General features: G+C 41.4%; 1 protein-coding gene across 1 annotated transcript in view; it reads left to right on the top strand.

Moving 5' to 3' along the window:
* Nucleotides 1-22710, top strand: part of Catsperb (cation channel sperm associated auxiliary subunit beta) — a 124386-nt gene that overhangs the window by 35352 nt on the left and 66324 nt on the right. The window contains exons 6-15 of the mRNA XM_060388452.1: nucleotides 564-713; nucleotides 4651-4746; nucleotides 4875-4993; nucleotides 5891-5923; nucleotides 8210-8276; nucleotides 8701-8747; nucleotides 9747-9896; nucleotides 11551-11558; nucleotides 14737-14887; nucleotides 18004-18148. Of these exons, the coding sequence (XP_060244435.1) occupies nucleotides 564-713; nucleotides 4651-4746; nucleotides 4875-4993; nucleotides 5891-5923; nucleotides 8210-8276; nucleotides 8701-8747; nucleotides 9747-9896; nucleotides 11551-11558; nucleotides 14737-14887; nucleotides 18004-18148 (966 nt within the window). The remainder of the gene's footprint in view (nucleotides 1-563; nucleotides 714-4650; nucleotides 4747-4874; nucleotides 4994-5890; nucleotides 5924-8209; nucleotides 8277-8700; nucleotides 8748-9746; nucleotides 9897-11550; nucleotides 11559-14736; nucleotides 14888-18003; nucleotides 18149-22710) is intronic.

Here is a 22710-nt window from a genome sequence, read left to right on the forward strand (position 1 = left end):
TACAAATATTCCTGTTCTGTGTATCAGCTGTTGTAATTCTCAACACAGACCATGTGATCATGTATTTGCCATGTATGGCTAAAGCAATGTCTCCCAACCAAAATGTTCCTCAGCAGTGTGATCTTGCCAGAGTATTGTCAAGAGAATTTTATTCTTTCTTTTTCCCATAATAAAACCTTACTTATTTTTAACTGATGAAGTGTAAGGTATTATTATACTCATGTATACACTGTGTTTATGGGTGTTTAGCTTGTGTACATGTCTGTGCATCAGGTGTGTGCCTGGTGTCCTGGGAGGCCACAGGAGAGCATTGGATCTGCTAGAACTGGAGCTTCAGACAATATTGAGTGGCTCTGTGCGTGCTGGGAATCAAACCCAGGTCCTCTGAAAGAGCAGTCAGCTTCGTAACTGCTGAACCATCTCCCCAACTTCTACTATATTCCCTACCCTCTTTGGACAAATATTTCTTTTATGTGTTTTTCTTTCAAACTTAAAGGAAAGGAGTGGTGTTCCAGTTTCTAGAGGGCTGCCTTGACTTACACACCTAAATGTGTCTCCCACAGAGCCTGTTCTTCAGTGGAGTCTTGGACCTATCATGAATAGGACGCACATCATGGAATTGTATCCACATGTGATCGATATCATAGTGACAAAGTGCCCCTGTGCCAATGATGTGGCATTACTTGGCTTTATTTTGAATTCAACATATAATGGTAAGTTTACAGTTTGATTGAATGTTAGAAGTGTTTCGTTTCCGTTGAGGGTGGTTTTAAGTGGAGGAACACACTACATGCAAACAGAGTAAAATCCATTGTTCATCGACTCTTCTGCTTGCCAGTGTGATATGCTAGGAGACATACCCTCTGTTGTGGCCTTATGTCAGGCGAATGGTGACTTAAATCTGGGCAGGATGGCATATTCTTATAATCCCGGATACTTGGCAGTGTGAAGTAGAGTAATTGAGTTCAGGGTTAGCCTGAGCCACTTGTTTCAAAAGCAACCAAGTAACCAATCACCAACAGGCAGCTGTCTTGATTGAGCTGTCCTCTGTTCTTTGTGAGTTTATTGCATCTTGACAGAGATTGGTTGTTGCTACTAGTCTCCTTTTTCTTTCACGTATTAATCAGTGTTGTTATTCTGGAGACACTACCTTACTTATTATACATGCATTTTCCAATTATTGTTAAGTATCCAAGGCGTATAAATGTAAAACAGCTGTTTTTCTTTAGAACCCCATTTAAAACACTTGGGGCATCCAATGTATGGATTTCTCACCCTGAACAATTTTTATGTTTACTAATGATGCCAACTGGGTATCCTGTGATTTAATTCTACTGTGGAAACAGGTACACAAGGCCAGCATCAAATCTCACAAGTTAAAATGGCTCTGTCTCCTATTTCAGGTTCCAGTTACAAGTCCCAGGTTATCACCTGTGCTTCTAACCAGGGTGCTCTAAATCAAAGGATCCCATAAGGATCCTTCTTAAATTTAATACTCTGTTAGACTGCTTCCAGAACTCAGGGAGACCCTCATGCACATTTTCAAGGGTAGCATCAACGATGTTACAGAGGATGCAGGTGAACAGCCAAACAAAGAGGTACCAAGAGTAAGATCAAGACAGTTCACAAGCACAGAAAGTTCTGTCTGATAACATTGATCTCCAGGACGCGAGTGTATATGTCAACCTGGAAGCCCTGTAAAGCTGTAACTTACAGATTTTCATGGAGGCTTCTCTACATAGGAATAATCAATCATTAACTCAACCTTCGCCTCTCCCTTCCTGAGGACTCCGTCTGCAGCTGCAAGTTTCAACTTCAAAGTATGGATTTGTCTTGGCTGTGTCAAGATGAAGCCGAATGTTTTCTTCCCAGACACCAGTTTTCAGAAACTCATCAAAGTATATAGTGAACGCAAATTTCTTAGTTCCTACGAGACGTTTATGACCCCAAAAGTTGGTGCTGGTGCTCAGGGTGAAGAGTGAAAAGGTTATATTGCCAGAAAGACAAGGTTTTCTCATTAAGCGAAGTCTCTTGAGCCAGTGAAGCATGCGCCTGCTATTGAATAAGGAGCATTCATGTTATAAGCCAAGGAGAACTGAAGAGAGAATGTGCGAGTCTGTTGTTCAAGGATGCTTTGTGGATGCCATTCTGAGTGTTATCACATTGAAGTGGGGAATGGAAGAGAGAGAGAGAGAGAGAGAGAGAGAGAAAGAGACATAGAGAGAGAGAGGGAGAGAGATTGCTTTACTGGACTGATAGACACTATTTTACTTTGTCATTTGGGGCCCAAAGAACCGGTATATGTATGTTTTTTAAATTTTTTTTATTAATTACAGTTTATTCACTTTGTATCCCAGATGTAGCCCCCTCCCTCATCCCCTCCCAATCCCACCCTCCTTCCCTCATCTCCTCCCAAGAACCTCCCCAAGTCTACTGATAAAGGAGGTCCTTCTCTCCTTCCATCTGACTCTAACCTATCAGGTCTCATCAGAAGTGGCTGCATTGTCTTACTCTGTGGCCTAGCAAGGCTGCTCCCCGCTCAGGGGGAGGTGATCAAAGAGCAGGCCACTGAATTCATGTCAGAGACAGCACCTGTTCCCATTACTAGAGACCTCACTTGGACACTGAGCTGCCATGGGCTACATCTGTGTAGGCGTTCTAGGTTATAGAACCTCCATGAATGGTCTTTGGTTGGAGTATCAGTCTCAGAAAAGACCCCCATGCCCAGATTTTTGGTTTTGTTGTTCTCCTTGTTCAACTCCGGTCCCCTCCAGGTCTTTCTATCTTCCCCTTCTTTTGTAAGATTCCCTTCACTCTGCCCAAAGTTTGGCTATGAGTCTCAGCATCTGCTTTGATACCCTGCTGGGTAGAGTCTTTTAGAGGCCTCTGTGGTAAGCTCTTGCCCTGTTGCCTGTTTTCTCCCTCTTCCAATGTCTGTCCCGTTTGCCTTTCTGAATGAGGATAGATCATCTTACCCAGGGTTCTCCTTCTTGCTTAGCTTCTTTAGGTGTACAGATTTTAGTATGTTTATCCAATATTATATGTCTAATATCCACTTATAAGTGAGTATATACCGTGTGTGTCTTTCTGCTTCTGGGATACCTCACTCAGGATGATCTTTTCTAGTTCCTACCATTTGCCTGCAAATTTCATGATTTCCTTGTTTTTAATTGGACCAAAAAATCTGGGCCCAGGAGTCTTTTCCGAGACTGATACTCCAACCAAGGACCATTCATGGAGATTATCTAGAACTCCTGCAAAGATGCAGCCCTTGGCAGCTCAGTGTTCAAGTGGGTTCCCTAGTAAGGAAGACAGGGATTATCTCTGAACTAAACTCAGTGGCTGGCTCTTTGTTAACCTCCCCCTGAGGAGGGAGCAACCTTACCAGGTCACAGAGGAAGACAGTGCAGCCAGACCTGAGGAGACCTGATAGGCAAGGGTCAAATGGAAGGGGGGGGGAACCTCCCCTATCAGTAGACTGTGGGAGGGGCATGGGAGGAGAAGAGGGAGGGAGAGTGGGATTTGGAGAGGACCAGGGACTATAGCTGAGATACCACCTGAATAAATTGTAATAAACAAATAACTAAATAACCTTAAAAAATGAGAAAGGTTTTACAGTGGACTCAAAACAAGAGCAATATTAGTGGTTATCATTTAAATTTTGATATATTAAAATAATGTTCCACAAGACCCATTGGTACCTATTCTAAAATTTGGAATGTGCTTGCATATATAAGAGGCATTGGTATAGCATGCTAGACCTAATTTTGACCTGGTTAAGTAAATAATGTTTGTGTTTGTGGATAGAAAAGGTATATCACGTGAGGCATAAACAAGACCTGGTTATTGGTTTCATTTGAAACGCAAGCATGACATAAGGAGATATGATTGTCGAGTTGACAAGGAGTGGATTCATGATGGCTGGTCTCGCTTGTCAGCCTTACTACATCTAGACTAACTAGAACCGGAAAGGCTGCGGATACCTATGAGGAATTTTTCTTAATGACATCATTTGAAGCAACTGGACTCCCCTGTAGTCAGGACTGCATCTTCTTGTGGCATTTTATATAAGGAACATGGGAGAAAGCAGCTTTCGTTCTTCGCCTGAGTACTCTCACCCTCGCTGGCCAGTGCAATCCATCACTGGCATTAGAGCCTACGTTTTCAGGATTCTGCCATGTACTAAAGACCAGCCAGGACACCCAGCCTAGTGGACTGAACAACTGTTGCATTCCTGGAGTTTCCATTGGTAGACAGCTATTGTTGGACTAGCTGGACTACACCCTGTGTGCCATTCTAACTAATCTAATTAATTGCTCTCATCTAAGTGTGTGTTTGTAGTACACACACATACACACACACACATATATATGACCCAAACACATGTGTTTTTTTTTCATTTCAAAATTTGTATTAGTGATTACTAAATGTATATTCCAGATAAATAGACAGATAGACAGACAGACAGACAGACAGATAGATAGATAGATAGAGACAGAGAGATACATAGATATTCCTTCTGTCCAATTCTAGAGAACCTTGACTAACACAGCATGGAGGGGCCTGGGTTGGAAGATACAGCAAGTTTGTGTTTCCAGAATTGAGCTCTGCAAACTTGCCTATCTCTAATTTCCTTTTCTTTCATGGTAGGTGTTTACATAGGCAAAACCGTTTCTGGATTTTGGAAAAATAATGAAACCGTATGGTATGACATGACAGATATGATCTATACAGTCCTTAAAGATGGTAATTTTTCTGGATTCCTTCATCTTCATTATTTCATTAATGTTAAAACTCATTCAGTATTTCTGAAATGTCTTTACTAAAGAGCCCACAGTTTCTAACCTACAGTGTTATTTGATTTCTTCCTTCAGAACGCAAAGGGCTTACTGTGATAGATATGACTTTAACAAATCATTTTTTAGTCATCCTTACCTCGTTGGGTCTTTTTGTAAGTCCTGATCTTCGTTATCCATCCACTTCACCCATACAGGTATGAAAATTTCTTTGTAGTCTATTGATAACTCTTAATGCAGTTTCTGGTATAAAAAGAAATATTTTTAATTGAGTTATGATTAATGTATCTTAGAGCTAAAAATTGTAAAATTTGAAAAACTGTGATGTATGATATAGCAACTTTTTTCTTTGCTTCATATTGTATGATATCTGAGTTGAAATTAGCACTAATTTTATTGCTGTGCAATATATAATAATTTTTTAACATATGAAATGGGAAAGATATCATCGATCCATCTACTTGTCTATTTATTTATTGGTTAATATGTTCCCAAAAGGCTTTGAGGTATTTTATATAACTAATTGTTATATTAAAATAGCAGAAAATAAGTGTTGTCAAAGAAATGATATGTAGCTAAGATGATGGATGTGCCAACTATCCTGACTGTAATTACATACTCTGCAGGTATATTGAAATGTCATGCTGTTCTCATACACGAATAAAATTGCAAGCTGATTAAAAAGAAAGCAGACCCCCAAAGTGTGCATGCAACTGGATTCAATCCTGTTGAGAATTTTTGTAAGAGGGCAATTGAAAATTATTCCACTGAGAAACAAGGGAAAGTGAAGTTGGGACTGTTTATCCAGACCCAACTACAGATACTAGAAAGTTTCCTCAGGCAGAAAGATATAGAAAGAATATGAAAGATAGCATAATGCTGGGATGAAGAGATATTTAGATGGAGCTATATGCATGCAACAAGCTTCCATCAGGAGACTGAAGGAGAAGCTACACTAATGTTTGGCAATTGTCTGCTGAAATACAAAAGAAAACAAAGGGAGTTTTTGTTGTACGACTTAAAACACAAAGGTTTGTCACACCTTCTGAAAAACAAATAAAAATGTAAGTTTCATTTCTTTGTTCATCTTCCAGCTTTCAAGAGCAGACTTCTGCGGATTTGAAAGGGTAAGAGTTTGATTTCCTAATATTGGTTTAGAAGATACATATTTGCTTGGATTCACAATTTAGATTATTCTCAGTTTAAAGTAAAAAGTTATTTCCATAATGATCAGGGCCTCCTCATTTCAGTGGTCACACTTTCCTGCTGCTGAGTTCTCTCTTGGCTTATGGAAATTGCTCAGGCCATGCTCTGCACAAGGATGCACAGTTGGAAAGGGTGAGGGCTGGAATCTGGCAAATGTTATTTCCCAGTTTTCCTGCCCTAGGGTTGTTCTGTACCTATGCAGAAAAAGGAGCACCTCCGTGTTGGACATAAATTGCCATGCGAGCTGCCCACAACTCTATTTCTGTCATTTCAGGCCACTTTTTCCTCTATTACTTTGTTTCCTTCTCTCTTACAGAATCACTCTGTCACATTCGACATTCAACACATTCTGAACAGCACATAAGCATGTGTTGCTAGTTCTGAAACTGTAAGGAAAATTGTAAATGTTTATTCTTAGGCCCTGGCATGTCCCCTTCCATGCTGTCCTGTCACTGCCTAGATGAATCTACACTAATTTCCCAGGAACCCAATAGAAGTAATTTTAATATAAAAGTAATGGTGGGAGGAAAAGTGAGACAGAAAGAGGACTGGGAAACCAGTAGAGAAAACAAGCAATGGAAAAAGCAAACGGAAATAGTTATCCTCATAGTCACATGCTCAGACTCAGCCAAATGTGGATCAAAAATGTTAGCACATTGGAGAGTCAGCTCAGTGATAGTCTTTGCCTTGCAAGTTGAGGCTCTGGGCTCAACACCCAGCCACATCAGCGTATTCACTGTATGGAAACACTTACTTGTTCTGCGGAAGCAATAGAGCACGGACATTATTTCCCCAGACTCAAGTAAAATATGAACCAAAATAATGAGAACATGGCTCATGGGAAGGCAGGGGAGCAGAGGATAGGCAAGTAGAAGATCCTGCAAAGAGAGCTTGCCCTCACCTCAGAGCTCCAGGAAGTATCAAGTGATTTTTTTTCATCAATGGGAGGATGGCTTTGAAGGACCAGAGAAAAGCCTTCTAGAAGGGAGAGCTGAGTTTTCCCTGAGCCTGAGGTGACAAACTGAAGGACACCTCCAGGAAAGGAAGGATTTCCATGGTGAGATTCAAATGCGAGAAAACAGCCACTTAAAGGAGTAGTGAGAACTATGTCTTGTCTCATTTGGGCATCGCCATGACCTGGTGCATTCTGGAAAGCACTGTTGAGTCTCCCCTTCAAAATATCTCCGAGGTAGTCTGGGATACCAGTGGAACACAGTCATTAAAATCAAGAGATCCTCTGTGGTAGGCTCCTGTCCTGTTCCCTGTTTTTTCCCTTTTTCAAAGTCTGTCTGGTTTGCCTTTCTGAATGAGGATTGAGCATCTTACCCAGGGTCCTCCTTCTTGTTTAGCTTCTTTAATTGTACAAATTTTAGTATGTTTATCCAATATTATATGTCTAATATCCACTTATAAGTGAGTATATACCATGTGTGTCTTTTTGCTTCTGGGATACCTCACTCAGGATGATCTTTTCTAGTTCCCACCATTTGCCTGCAAATTTCATGATTTCCTTGTTTTTAATTTTCGAGTAGTATTTCCATAGTGTAAATGTACCACAATTTCTGTATCTGTTCCTCAGCTGAGGGAGACTCGACTTAGCAGGGTTTCGAAGCAGATGCTGAGACTCATAGCCAAACTTTGGGCAGAGTGAAGGGAATCTTATGAAAGAAGGGGGAGATAGAAAGACCTGGAGGGGACAGGACCTACACAAGGAGAGCAACAGAACCAAAACATCTGGGCCCAGGGGTCTTTTCTGAGATCCCTTTTTCTGATATTCCAACCAAAGACCATTCATGGAGGTTCTATAACCTAGAACCCCTACACAGATGTAGCCCATGGCAGTTCAGTGTCCAAGTGAGGTCCCTAGTACGGGGAACAGGCGCTGTCTCTGACATGAATTCAGTGGCTGGCTCTTTGATCACCTCCCCCTGAGCGGGGAGCAGCCTTGCTAGGCCACAGAGTAAGACAGTGCAGCCACTTCAGATGAGACCTGATAGGTTAGAGTCAGATGGCAGGGGAGGAGGACCTCCTTTATCAGTAAACTTGGAGAGGGGCATAAGAGGAGAAAAGGGAGGAAGTGTGGGGTTGGAAGGGGATGAGGGAGGGGGTTACAGCTGGGATACAAAGTGAATTGTAATAGATACAAAATTAAAAAATCTAGCTCCACATATGACTCAGCTAACATTTTCATTTATGTATTTACACAGGACGACTATATGAAAGGAAAACTGTGGTATAATGAAAGATGTTTTGCGAACACAGAAAGTTTTGAAGGTACATTTTAAGGCCCAATGACTGACTTTTATCAGTGTAGATTACATATACAGATTAAGTAGAATGCATTAAATACAAAATTGATTAAAATGCGATGATAACTACTTTCTATGAATTAATGGCCTATAAATGAGAAAGCCAGGCTCAGCAGTGGTGTATACTTGTCATTCTTTTAACCCTCAGGAGGCAGAAATGGAAACACTGCAGGCTTAGGGCTTCCTGGGCTACATACTGAGAGACATTTTCTGAATATATAAGGGGGTGACACTCCCACAGAAATGCAAGAGAACCGTATCCAGGATACTTTAATAGATGGTACAAAACTGGCATTGCTTTTTATGTAGGCAGCTTTATTAACACTAACACTTCCTAAGTTGGTAAGTGTAGATGCTGTTCATAATTCCTGTACTCTCCTATTTTACAGTTGATTATATTACTATCACTTTCGACAGAAACAGGACCCTCAGTGAGGTATGATGTAGAAAAATTTCAAAGGTAGGAGATTTTATTATACATGATTTCAAGAATTGTTGTAAATCTGCAATGTGGTACTTAAACACACAGATAAATCTTAACCACTTGCAGCGGTGTCTCCGTGTAGACTTAACAGCAGGTGCCTGCTTTTGGTAAAGCTAGACCAGTGTGTCTAGCCAAATACTCCTTACCAGAGAAGAGTTTCTTTGCAATGTTTTCTAAAAACCCAATCCACCCAGAAGAAAAAAATAGATACTAAAGAATTAAAACTGTGGTTTCTGAGCCAGGTGTTGTGGCACACACATGTGATTCCAGCAATCAGTAGGTGGAGGCAGAAGAACATGTGCTACATAGTTCTCGACCAGCCTAGGTCACATAGTAAGAAGCTGTTCTAAAAAGCCTCTGTATGTTGGTGTGTGTGTGTGTGTGTGTGTGTGTGTGTGTGTTTGTATGTGCATGTGTGTGGTAGTGCATGCATGTGCATGCATCAGAGAAAGAGAACATGAGAGGGGAGGGGAGAGAGATAGATTGATTTTTTATTTTTAAAAATTTTTAATTTTTATTAATTACATTCTATTTACTTTGTATCCCACCTGTAGCTCCCTTCTTTTCCCCCTACCCTTCCAACCCTCCCTCCCTCTACTCCACCCATGCCCCTCCCCCAGTCCACTGATTGGGGAAGTCCCTTCCTTCTGATCCTAGTCTATCAGGTCTCATCAGGAGTGGCTGCATTGTCTTCTTCTGTGGCCTGGTAAGGCTGCACGCCCCTGAGGGGGATGTGATCAAAGAGCAGGCCAAGCAGTTCATGTCAGAGACAGTCCCTGTTCCCATTACTAAGGAACCCACTTGGACACTGAACTGCCATGGGCTAACTCTGTGATAGATTGATATTTTTGTGGCATGTCAGAACAAAACAAATGTTCATTATCTTATTTTCCTCCAGTAACTAGTTTGGATTTATGTTTCAATATTAACACTTTTTTTTCTATTTTCCAGTCCAGTTCTTGTTTTTATAGTAAAGAACCATTTCTTCACTGGTTTCCTTGCTTAACTAGCACTAGTAAAACTACAAAATATCTTCCATATGTGATAGCTTTTCTTATTGACAATGAAAGTGAAACTGGAATTTCTCTCCTCCGTAGTCAGGTAAGTCTTTTAGCTCAGACAGGTTTGCTTTATCACCAAGCACAGCAAACTGATCTTAGCAGACATCATTTCTAGTTTGTCATGATCTCAGGCATAAAGACTGACAGGAAAATTATTACGACCCACAGGACAGTTTGGTACTAAACATTTCTTTTTATTTGTCATGTTGTTGATAGAAATGAAATTAATGATGTTAGTTTTTTTCCTTTATTTTTCTTTAATCAGTTTTCAGAGAAATATAAGATGAATATTTTCCACATACACCTAAAGTTTCTTGAAAGCTTTAGTTTAGATGAAAAAAAGGTATTTAATTGCCATAGATGTACATTTTCTGTTGCATATGTCCATAGCCATGGCTATTAATTAGAATTGTTCTCAGAGTCACTAGAAAATTTGAGATAAGTAAGCAGAAACCATACAACGGAAAAAAAGAAAGCATCTTCAACAAATAGTGCTGGTTTAACTGGATGTCTGCATGTAGAAGAATGAAAATAGATCCATATTTATCACCCTGCACAACACTCAAATCCAGGTGGATCAAAGACCTTAACATAAAATTAGATATACAAAATCTAATAGAAGAGAAAGTGGGGGATAACCTTGAAATCATTGGCCCAGTAGACTACTTCCTGAACATAACACCAGCAGTTCAGGTACTAAGATCAGCAATTAATAAATGGGGCCTCCTGGCAGGTGCATAGCCAACAGCCCAGAGCGGGGTACTCAACCACCAGCCCAGAGACCTGCTACATGCCCCACTCACCATCCCACACAGAACTGTGGGCTCCAGGGCACCAGAGACTGGGTTTCCCTGTTGGGAGGAACCACCACAGTGAGGAAAACAGCAGGTCTGAACTTAGAGCACTCAGCCTACACCGCCCGCCCCCGGAAAGGTTCTCTAAAAGTTCCCAGGTTCCTGCAGGCACCCAGGCGCCAACTTGAAGCCACCAGTCGTCTGTGCCTGCCTGCTCACTTATAAGTGGATATTAGACATGTATTATAGGATAAAGATCCTAAAATCTGTACACCTAAGGAAGCTAATCAAGAAGGAAGACCCTGGGTAAGATGCTCAATCTTTATTCAGAAAGGCAAACGGGATGGACATCAGAAGAGGAAGAAACAGAGAACACGACAGGAGCTTACCACAGAGAGCCTCTGAAAGACTCTGTCCAGCAGGGTATCAAAGCAGATACTGAGACTCATAGCCAAACTTTGGGCAAACTTTGGGCAGAGTGCAGGGAATCTTATGAAAACAGGGAGAAACAGAAAGAACTGAAAGGGACAGGAGCTCCACAAGGAGAGCAACAGAACCAAAAACTCTGAGCATGGGGGTCTTTTCTGAGACTGATACTCCAACCAAGGACCATGCATGGAGATAACCTAGAACCCCTGCACAGATGTAGCCCATGGCAGCTCAGTCTCCATGAGTAATAGGAACAGGGACTGTCTCTGACATGAACTCAGTGGCTGGTTCCCCCTAAGGGGGGAGCAGTCTTACCACTCCACAGAGGAAGACAATGCAGCCAGTCCTGATGAGACCTGATAGGCTAGGGTCAGTTGGAAGGGGAGGAGGCCTCCCTCATCTTTGTACTGGGGGAGGGGCATAGGAGAAGAAGAGGGAGGGAGGATAGGGTTGGGAGGGGTGCTACAGCAGGATACAAAGTGAATAAACTGGTATTAATAAAAATAAAATAAAATTAAAAAAAAGAAAAAAAGAAATGGGACCTTATGAAACTGAAAAACTTCTGTAAGGGAAAAGACACTGTTAATATATAAAATTGCAACCAACAGAATGGGAAAAGATTTTCACCAATCGTACATCTGACAGAGGGCTTTAATCCAAAATATCTATAAAGAACTCAGGAAATTAGACACCAGCAAACTAAATAGCTCATTTAAAAATGGGGTGCAGAGCTAAACAGAGTATTCACAAGAGAAGAATTTCGAATGGCCAAGAAACACTTAACAAAATGTTGTTAGTGAAATGCAATCAAAACAACCCTGGGATTCCATCTTACACCCATCAGGATGGCTAAGATAAAAAAACTCAAGTGACAGCTCATGCTCCTGAGGTTGTGGAGAAAGGGGAACATTCTTTCATTATTGGTGGGAGTGCAAATTTGTACAACCACGTTAGAAATCAATCTGGCCATTTCTCAGAAAGTTGGGAACAGTTCTAAGACCCTGGGTATACACCCAAATGATGTCCCACTGTACCATAAAGACACCTGCTAAACTATGTTTATAGCAGCTCTATTCCTAATAGACAGAAACTGGAAATAGCCTAGATGTCCCTCAACCAAAGAATGGATGAAGACAATGTGGTACATTTACACAACAGGCTACCACTCAAGGATTAAAAACAAGGACACCCTGAATTTCTAAGAAGATGGATGGGACTATAAAATGTCATCCTGAGTGTTGTAACTCAAACCCAAAGAGACAGGTATAGTGTGTACTCACTTATAAGTGGATATTAGCCACAAAGAACAGGATAACCCTGCTACAATCCACAGACCCGAAGAAGCTAAGTTACAAGGAGGGCCCAAGGGAAGATGCTTGAATCTCACTCAGAAGGAGAAATAAAATAAATATTGGAGGTAGATGGAGGGAGGGAACTGGGTAGGAGAGGGAATGGGGAAGAGAATAGGGTTGGTGATTAAAAGTAGGTAGAACATGAGATTGAGGGCTAGGAGAAAGAAAAAAAAAAAAAACAACAAAAAACCAAACGGGTGGAGGGACATCTTTGGGACTTGCCAAGGACCTCGGATAGGGGAGGCCCCAGAAAGTCTGTGGAGGTCATCCTAACTGAGACTCCTAGCAACAGGGGATACAGAGCCTCAAGTGGCCACATCGCATAGCCAGGTAGGACTTCCGGTGGTGGGATAAAGACACCAGCCCACGCAGGAAACCTTTGACCCCAAATTTGTCTTGCCTGCAAGATGTGAAGGGACAGAGCTGTAGAAAAAGACTGACACAAAAGACAGGCCCTACTTTAGACCCATAAGATGGGAGACAATCAGTGTCTGAAACTATTGCTGTTACCCTACTATGTTTGCAGACAGGAGCCTAGCGTAACTCCTCTGAGAGGCTTCGCCCAGCAGCTGATGAAAACAGATGCTGAGACCCGGTTGTGTTGATTCCTATAGAAGGGCTGGGGGGAATGGTTGAAGGAGCTGTAGGGGTCAAGGACTCCACAAGAAGACATACAGAGTCTACTACTATGGGCTCATGGGGGCTCACAGAGGCCAACCAAAGAGCATGAATGGACAGGTTTTAGGCCCCGGCATATATGAGCAATTTGGTCTTCTGTGGTTCCCCCAACGACTGGAGCAGGATTCTGATTCTGATGCCTCTCTTTGATTCAATTTTCCTAACTTGGCTGCCATGTCTGGCCTCTGTGGGAGTGGATACACCCAGTCCTACAATGACTTAATGTGCCAGGGCTGGTTTGATGCCCACTGGGGACCTCCCCTTCTCTGAGGAGGAGGAAAAGAAGGAGGAGGAAAATGGGGGAGGGATGTGTGAGAAGGGGGACTGGAAAGAGAGGAGGGGCTGCAACTAGGATGTAACGTGAGTAAGTAAATCTTCAAAAAGAAAATTTAGTGGTTCTCAACTTGGCTGTTCAGTGGTATCTATCTATCTGTCTATCTATCTGTCTGTCTGTCTGTCTGTCTGTCTATCTATCTATCTATCTATCTATCTATCTATCTATCTATCTATCTATCTATCTCACTCCTACAAAGCCCATGTAACTTTAAAATAAGCTACCTTTTCAGCTGAATTTTTTAAAGGTGGGGTCTCACTGTGTAGTCCTAGGTATCCTTGAGATCATTGCAATATGCCTGCCTCTGACCCTGAGCTCTGGAATTAACAGTATGTGCCACCATGCCTACCCATGCTGAACATATTTTAGATCAAACTGACGTTTTCTTGAAAAAAAAAAATAGCTTTTTTCATAGATAAATAGGTTTCAGGAGGAGAGGAGAAGGTGATAGTATTGGCAGGGTCTCCCCTCTCTCTGAAGCATAAGACTTCCCTGGAAAAAAGATTTAGGAGAGGATAGAGCTTACTTGTTTTTCCCTTGCATTCCCTTCATCTTACCATTATCTTTATACAGAGATGGCATTATTAATATGGGTGGTAGGGGTGGTCATAGTCTCGCTACTTTCAAGATTATATCAACAGAACTGGGGTCTTGTCAGGCAACCATATTTAGCATGACAGGCACAAGCCTGAACGCTGAAATCTATACAGCTATCTTAGCAATGATGCTAAAATCATTTTTTAATTTATCTTTCTATTAATTACAATTTATTCACTTTGTACCCCAGCTGTAGCCCCCTCCCTAGTCCTAACCCTCTCTCTCTTCTCCTCCCTTGCCCCTTCCCCAGTCCACTGATAGGGGTGGTCCTAGGGGTTCTAGGTTATCTCCATGCATGGTCCTTGGTTGGAGTATCAGTCTCAGAAAAGACTCCTGGGACCAGATTTTTTGGTTCTATTGCTCTCCTTGTGAAGCTCCTGTCCCTTCCAGGTCTTTCATCTCCCCCTTAAAACTCTTAATATGAAAAAAAAAAAAAAACCTCTTAATATGATTTACCACACAACTCTGAACAAAGCCCTTAGTTTCCTATGCTTATCTCAGCATCTATAAAGTGGACAGGTAGAGTAGTGGAGTAGAGCTATCAGTGACTTTTCATCTTTTAATTCCTTGCTGTGAGGATGGGTATGCCCCTGTCTTAATTAAAGCTGAAATAATGGGAAAGTCTAGAAATTATAACATGGACCAACAATAATAGCACAAATCTTATGAATTCCTTTGCTTTACCTAGGTTTCCAGAAACGTCTTTGTCTCTGTATCAATGCTCAAGGAGGAGAAACCAAGCCCTCGACCAAAATTTCCAAATTTTAAATTTCCTGCCTCATTCTCTCATCCAGTTGGAATGGTGTTTCATCCCCGAAGCCACTTTCTGTATGTTTATGGTGATCAGGTAAGCGGCCATAAAATTTCTTTTTCTGGAGTAAGAGTAAGTAGTCCAAGTTTTGTAGACTGGGTGATTATATACATAAAGACCAGGCTTATTCTGATGATCTAGGGGGTAGAAGTAGAAGGAAGACAGTAAATGTTTATCAATGTGTGTTGTCAGTTTAATGGTCTGTAGCCAATTTAAACCTTTCCATTTGTTCACCGGCTGATGGAAATGAGGCAAGGGGCCCCGTGGTCCTGAATGTTGTAGGTATAATCCATTTCATTACAATGTTGAAGGACTTAGATTTTGCCATTAATCCACGACAAGTATGTTTTAGCTGGTGTTTCTGGCATTAGACATTGCCTTCTCTTTGTCTGAATTTGTCGAAGCATCCTCTTCTGGCTCTGAGCTCTTTCTGTTCGTGTTCTCTATTCCTGGCCTCCAGTCACACAGTTATGTTATCAGTAACCTTTGTGAAGCTTGGCAAACCACTGTGGTCATCAGCCAAGTTAAAAGTAAGGAGCACGAAATACGGAACATGAAGACATTCAGTGCCAAGAGAGCACTGTGCTGACTTCCAGTGAAAGTGCCCAGCTTGCTGTCGCAGTGAGACTTCGCCCCTGAAAATCAAAATTTTAATGGCTGCAATTTAGTTGAGAGAGAAAGAGAGAGAGAGAGAGAGAGAGAGAGAGAGAGAGAGAGAGAGAACAGAGTTTCTCTGTGAGAGTCTGAGATCACATGACAGGCTACAGTTTTACTTCAAAGACATAAGCTCTTCAGTCATTAACTTCAAAATAAGATTTCTCTTTGGATAGAAAGCGATTAAAGATTTTAGAGGTTGGCAGTTTAACCCTCGAATTTCCATTCACTTGATAACTGTCTCAGACCGTCCATTGCTTATGAGGAACTTGCTCTAGCAAACTCACACATACAGAAAAAGACAATCAGTTTCAATCGAAACTCACTGAAAACAGTCAGGGGAGTAAAACACAGTGGCTCATCCCTGCAATCCCAGTAATCTGAATGCTGAATTGGTGGATTGCTGTCAGTCCAAGGCCAGTTTTGGCCCTAGCGTGAGATTCTGTCTCAAAGAAAAACAAGTTGGGCAACTGACAAGGTGTAACAAAAGTTGTTCAGGTTGATTTTTAGCACCTTACCTCACTGTTCATTCATTCAATCATTGACACAACACATACTTGGTTTCTACTGAGTCTCTGTGTGTATATGTAAATAAAAAAAACATCTTTATTTTACCCATGTTTATGATTTCTTGGCTTACAATGTCTACTGTGTGCAGAATTTAGATGCATACAACTGACATCCTGGTATTAGGGCTTCTTGCAACTCCCTTATTTCAGTTTTTATACCAACAGTTCAGAACCTCTAATGTCTTCTCTGACCATTGAATTTTTTTCCCCAAACATCCTGCCGTGTCTAGATTGCCCACCCATTGTAGGCAAGCAAACTTACAGGCCTGGGCATGCTTTCCCCTCAGTGTCCATCCCGTGTTGTTTTCTCTGTGTTACTCCAATTCCAGCTGAATTCTAAGACTTTATCTAACAGTTTGCTGCCATTTAAATTTTTTTTTTTTTTGCCAATGTGACTGCTTTATTGTTTTGTGTTTTGGAATTCTTGGGCTTACGGATTGAAAAGTGATTTTGGAAGTGCTTACTGTACTAAGTCTTGAAGACTAGAAAACATGTAAATCAGGAACTGGTAAATCTATTACTGGCACATATATTACCAGTAGAATCTATGACTCAAATTTTTCACCCGTGTAGTTAGACTATGGGCAATAAACAGCTGGAATTGACGGGAAAGGGCTTTAGATGTTGTTCAGCAAAACTAGTCTAGAAATGAAATAGAGTCTCATTCCTCATGGTGGGCTGAGGAATTAAGAGACAAAACAATAAAAATAACTTTTGCGGAAACAAATGGCTAATACTTATGTGATTTTAAGAGTGCTGGCAGCACAAAAAATGGCTACAAGTGAGAATAATACCTATGTTGGAGTCAGGTAAATCTGCAAAACAAGAGCTAATTTCATATCCTCAGGATACTCAGGTTGGGACTAAAAGATGCTGATTATGGGATTGTAGTTCTCCAGGGTGTTTGTTTGTTTGTTTGTTTGTTTGTTTTGGCCAGGCTCTCCTGGACCTGACTGTAGCCCAATCTAGGACTGAAATTACCTGGCCAGCCTCCTAACTGCTAGTATGATAGAATTGTATCTATGTTCCCAGCTTGGAGAGAAAGACACAATGTAGACTCCACAATAGTTAAGGAATACAAGGATATAAGCTTGACAGTGGAGGGAAGAATTAAAAATAACAGTAATGAAAGAATTCATATAAAACACTTTCAAGATGAAAAACTAATAGGGCACAAAGAGAAATGACACAAAGAGGCACATCACTGAACTCTAAATAGAAACAGAAAACATGTGAAGAGACAGTCAGCCCCTAAGTATCAGGAAAATACAAACCAAGAATGCGCTATGTAGGGCTGGGTAAGTGGCTCAGCTGGTGAAATCACTTACTCTGAAAGCACGAGAACCTGAGTTCAGATCCCCAAAGCTAGTGTAAAAAGCTGAGCATGACTGTGCATCTCTGTAACCCTGAATTAGGGAGCAGAGACAGGCAGATCCAGGGAGCTCACTGACCAGCCAGTGTGGCCAAAACAACTTCTTGTTCAATGAAAAACTGAATCAATAAGGTAGAGAACACAATAGAAACTCACCCAATGTCATTCTGTAGTCTCCCCATATATGCACCCATGTACTCACATACATGCATCATACACACACACACACACACACACATATGTGCACATGCACACACACAGGCACATGCATAAAGAGAGAATGAAAGACAAACAGACAAACAGAAAGAGAATGCAATAACATATCACTCTGAGAAGTAATTAGTTGACCTAATTCCTCCTACCAATACAAGACATTGGGAAGGAAAATCAGGTAGGTGAGTGGGAAAGTAGACCTTGCGGGCCTGAGTTCATGAAGGACATAGAGATATGAGGAAAATGGTACCGCATGTTTGTTTTCTTTCTTGTGTGAAGATCGGCTAATGGGTGATCTTGGAGACTTAGAGTCAGTTCTTAGTGAAGCCTCTTTATTCCTTTAGGTATGGCTTTCAATGGACGGTGGCAATACTTTTGATTTACTGTGTGACTTTCAAAGTAACTATGCAAGGAAGAGTATTCATAGCTTTTATACTTCAGATATTTCTTTTATTACAGAAAATGGAAAGATTTACAGGACAAAGGCAGGTAAGGAATTTTTTTTTCTTTAAATCTGGGGTTGTTCGTTCATTCTACATGTGAGTCAGAATTGTACGCTCTTCGAGAAACATTTTGTATTAATCAACTAATAATAAAGCCTCAAACATAGTGGATAAAGGATTTGTTGGATCTCCGGAGACAAATTATATGAACAGCCATCAGAAGAGGAATCCTGGATTAGCATGCTATGTACTCAGTGCTTTTCCCTTTTCCCAAACCAAGTAATTCCCAAACCAAGATGCCACCATGGAGATGCAAATGTGCTCCTCCTATTATAGACAGCATATCATTTAATACTTGGAGTTGCTGGTAAAGTAGATACAGCTCAGGTCACAGAAACTTAAGAGGCTGCACTATATGAATGATACTTTGGTCTCCATCTTCACACAGTCTTTGATCCCAAGACTGTCAGTTTGTTGCACAATGAAAGAAAAGCTAGTAGCGACTGGCCTAACCTACAATTGCCTGCTCCTTTTCAGTACGCTTGAATGCTGCCAACCAGACTCAGGACCTGAGTCATGAAGGGCATGTTTCTCGTATTTCTATATTGCTGTGACCTGAATTCCCATTTTGTCATTCTATAATTATGTTTTTGAAATCTTCTTGTATTGATTTTTTCCATTTTGTTAATCATTTTTCATTAAATATGATTACATGATTTCCCCTTTCCTTTCTTCCCTCCAGCCGCTCCCAGGTATGTCTTTCATCTTTCCCTCAAATTCATGGCTTTCTTTCATTAATTGTTTTGAAGTATGCACCCTCAGACATGCAATCTGCTCAGTGTATATAATATACATGTGTATATGTACATACAAGTAAGAATATATAATGTTAGCTGTATGTAATACTATTTCAGTGCTGACCACTTGATATTGACAAACCTATCAGGCTACTCTTCCCTGGGGGAGACTATTTTGCCTGCTCTCAGAATTCATTACTTGCCTGTTGGGGCCTGTGACATTTCTCCCTCTCATGTTATCTGGTCTGTTGGTCCGTTGTTCAAGTCTTGCTTTGGGAGTCAACCTGTGGAGACTTCATAGGTACAGTTTCCCTGACATTTCTAGTGGATCCACAGTGAAGATATCCTGACTCCTGTTCTGACTCTTGCACTCTCTCCCCCCCTCCCCACTATTCCACAGTGTTATCTGAGCCTTAGGTGCAAGAGTTGCAGCTGGGCAACACATGATCATTTGTTCTCTGCCTTTTGATTAGTTGTGCTTTTCTGTAAGAGCTGTCTGTGAAAGAGAGATTTCTCTGATGAGTCGGCAGAAGCTACATTTACCTATAGATAATTAAGAATAAATAGTTAGGATGCAGTTCTGAATTATGCTGGTTTAGTAAAGTGGTGGTAATAAATTCTCATTCAAGATCTGTGACCTCAGAAATCCAGAGTTCTTAGACAGGTTTCCTACAGCAGTTATGATTTTTCTCTTGTTGAGAAGCATTAAGAAACTTTTTGGTTACCACCAAGATGTGCATGCTGCTATCACACCATGAGGGTTATTGTGTCATGTTGGTAATTGTTGTAGTTCATAGGTTTGTCAGCTGTGTAGAATTAATTAACAGGCTGATTTCCTCCCTTGGAAGTTTGCATGACACCTTCTGGAACCATAAAAGCCACTTCTCAAGGAAGGGGGCTTTCAAGTCAGATACAACATGGATCCTCTGTTCAAAGTGCTTGGTGACCTCAGCAACAGGACTTGCCATCAACCTCTGGGAGGTAACCAATGGTGTAAACGTAACTTTTATTCACCAGATGTAATTGTCATCTCAGAGGCTTACTGCTGAATAAACTCACCCTTTCTAGCTCCTTCTGAACTCTGGCTGGCTGTTCAACTCAGCTGTTCTGGCCCAAACTCCTCTCTGAGCTTACTGATTCAAACTGGCTTCTTTGGATTTCTGTCTGAATTGCTCTGCTTGGATTCAAACTAACTCTGCCAACCGGTTCTAATCTTCTGGCTCCTTCTCATTCTCTGGCTCATTCTGTCTTCACGTACAACCTCTCGCTATAAAACTGTCCCAGTAAAACATCCGACTCTGTCTCTTTCTGTACTTCTTAAGTTGCCTCTTATGTGCTGTTCTTTTAAACAGCCTCTTTTTTTCCTGTGCTGTTCTCATGAGAATTGGGTATATCCTATCTCTGACTCATTCTGACAAATCTTTCTCTGATTGATTACTTTGTCTGCCCCTCATTCAGAAGTCACTGTTTGGGATTAAAAGTATGTGTCTGTATTCCAATCAGATCAATTAAAGCATTCCAGCTGGATCACACAGACCTAGAATGTCTTTGGATGTAATCCCTTGCCAAAGCAGCCATGTCGCTAGATTAAAATCTCTCAACACAAGTGTCAGGAACCTGTGCAGCTAAGGCTGCAGTTCACCGTGACAGGAAAGCCTTGAGCTCTTTGAACTATGGAGAACTCCCTTTTCCAGCAGGGATTCCTCCTCTCTGCCCTGGGGAACCCAGATCCCAGCACCCTGTAGCTGTGGAATGTCTTTATGGTCCTTAGAGAACCTACAGGTTGAACTCCTTTCTCCTGAAAAGAGCCTGGCCTGCAGGCAACTGGGATTCCAGGAATGCCTCTCCATGTAAATGAGGCATCTCAGTGCCTTAGCCCTCTAGCCAATGATCTGTACCCACCCTGGATATCCCTACTGCCTCCCCAAGGTTCTATATAACCGTCACTCATGCCAAATAAAGTTGATTTGCCTTCCCAAAGCTGGTTCTGGAAGTTGCCATTTTTGTCCATACTTGCGGGGCTTCTGTATCCCCTTATCATTTGCTCCTGCTTACTTTGCTCTCAGGGACCAATAGTGTCTGATGATCCTTGGGGGTATGAAGGGTCACACACAGGACAACAGCAATAGCCTACAACGTGTGGGAAATTTTTGGACAATGTGAAAGTGAGTTTCTCTTGCCTTGTATTCAGGTTTTTGTTAGCCTATGGCTCTTGAAGAACTATCAGCCAAGATGAGAAATTTTTATTTAAAAAAATTACATGTACACACACACAGTTTTTGGTAAAAGATAATAATATAATTTCCTATGACTTTTTCAGACATCCTTACTGTTATCTTTTCCTTCCTCTTCTGTATTGACTTCTATCTCCCTGACTAAATAAAGTGCTTCTGTTTTTCCCCTTCAATTCTCTTCTACCTTGCTGTTCTCCCTATTGCTCTTCCCCATTCATTGTCCCTTTTAATGTTCCTTGTTTTACAATTAATTATTCCAGGAAGTCTACTTACATCTGAAGATTTGGAGTTAGGAATCACAGACGAGAAAGAACATGAAACTCTTATGAGTCCAGGTCACCTCACACAGTGTGATCTTTCCTACTTTCATCTATTTACCTGCAATTTTTCTTTTCTTTTCTTTACATCTGAGTGGCAGTCCATAGTTTATAGCTTCCATGTTTTTATATTATTATTATCAGCTGTGTCAGTTGAATGACATCAGATTGTTTTAATTTCTTAACTTTTGCAGATAAGAGTTGTATCTATGGAGTAGAATATAAAGTCTTTGGTCATCTGCCAAGGAGTGATATAGTTGGGTCATATAGTGGACTTATTTGAGCCTTTTGAGTGTTCTTTAATCTGATTTGCAGAGTGGCTGTATCAGTTTGCAATCCCATCACCAGTGAATGAAGGGATCCCTTTTCTCACACCCCTTCTTAGCCACTTGTCCTTCCTTCCTTCCTTCCTTCCTTCCTTCCTTCCTTCCTTTCTTTCTTTTTTCTTTGTTTTGTTTCCTAAGATGTGGTGTTTTTTTTTTTATTATTTTTTTCAATGCAGTTTATTCAGGAACCTTGAACAATCATCGGACCCTAGGGAAAGCCAGCCCACAGCTTAAATAGCCTCTGGGTAGCCAACCCCAGCGTGCCATGTGGGCAATGCAGATAGGTCCACATACATGGAAGCAAGCCAGATCCTTGGCCTTAGCCAAATGTGGAGTTGTTCGTGACAGAGAGCACTCACCATCAGGAAGGTGGAAGGCAGAAACCAGCTCCATCTTTAAGACGCGGCATTACGCAGCTCTCTGCAGTTCCCCCTTTTTGTTTTAGACGCATCAGGCAAGAGTAGAGGTCTGATCTCTGATATTAGAAATAAATTGGGACTTTGTACTGATGTTCATTTAGGTGTCATTCACCCAAAGAGCATCAGACCTGTCTGATACCTTTTTCTCAGAGGCGGGACTTGGGGCATCAACCTGCATGCAATCAGACATGCTCTTCTCTGGGTCCAAAGCAGCTGACCCTGAGTGCAGTGCTTAGCCTCGCATCCTGAGCGTAACATTTTAGCTTTTTATGGTAGCTAACCATGCTTGGGGAGACTGTCCTGCTTCAATGGCTGTAAAGGCCTGAATGGTCATGGCTGCATTACGCTGTTGTGAGACTCTAATCTTGCATATATACCACAGGCAAACCAAGGAGACCAACACCAGAAGGCCTGCTAACGCTCCCATGCCCGCCCATTCCTTCAGATGATTCATGGCTGCAGCAATCCATGATGATAATCCTGTGGCTAGTCCTGCGTCCACTCTGGTAGAATTT

Source organism: Meriones unguiculatus, chromosome 7 (assembly GCF_030254825.1).
Source record: "Meriones unguiculatus strain TT.TT164.6M chromosome 7, Bangor_MerUng_6.1, whole genome shotgun sequence".
In the NCBI taxonomy this organism is placed as follows: Eukaryota; Metazoa; Chordata; class Mammalia; order Rodentia; family Muridae; genus Meriones; species Meriones unguiculatus.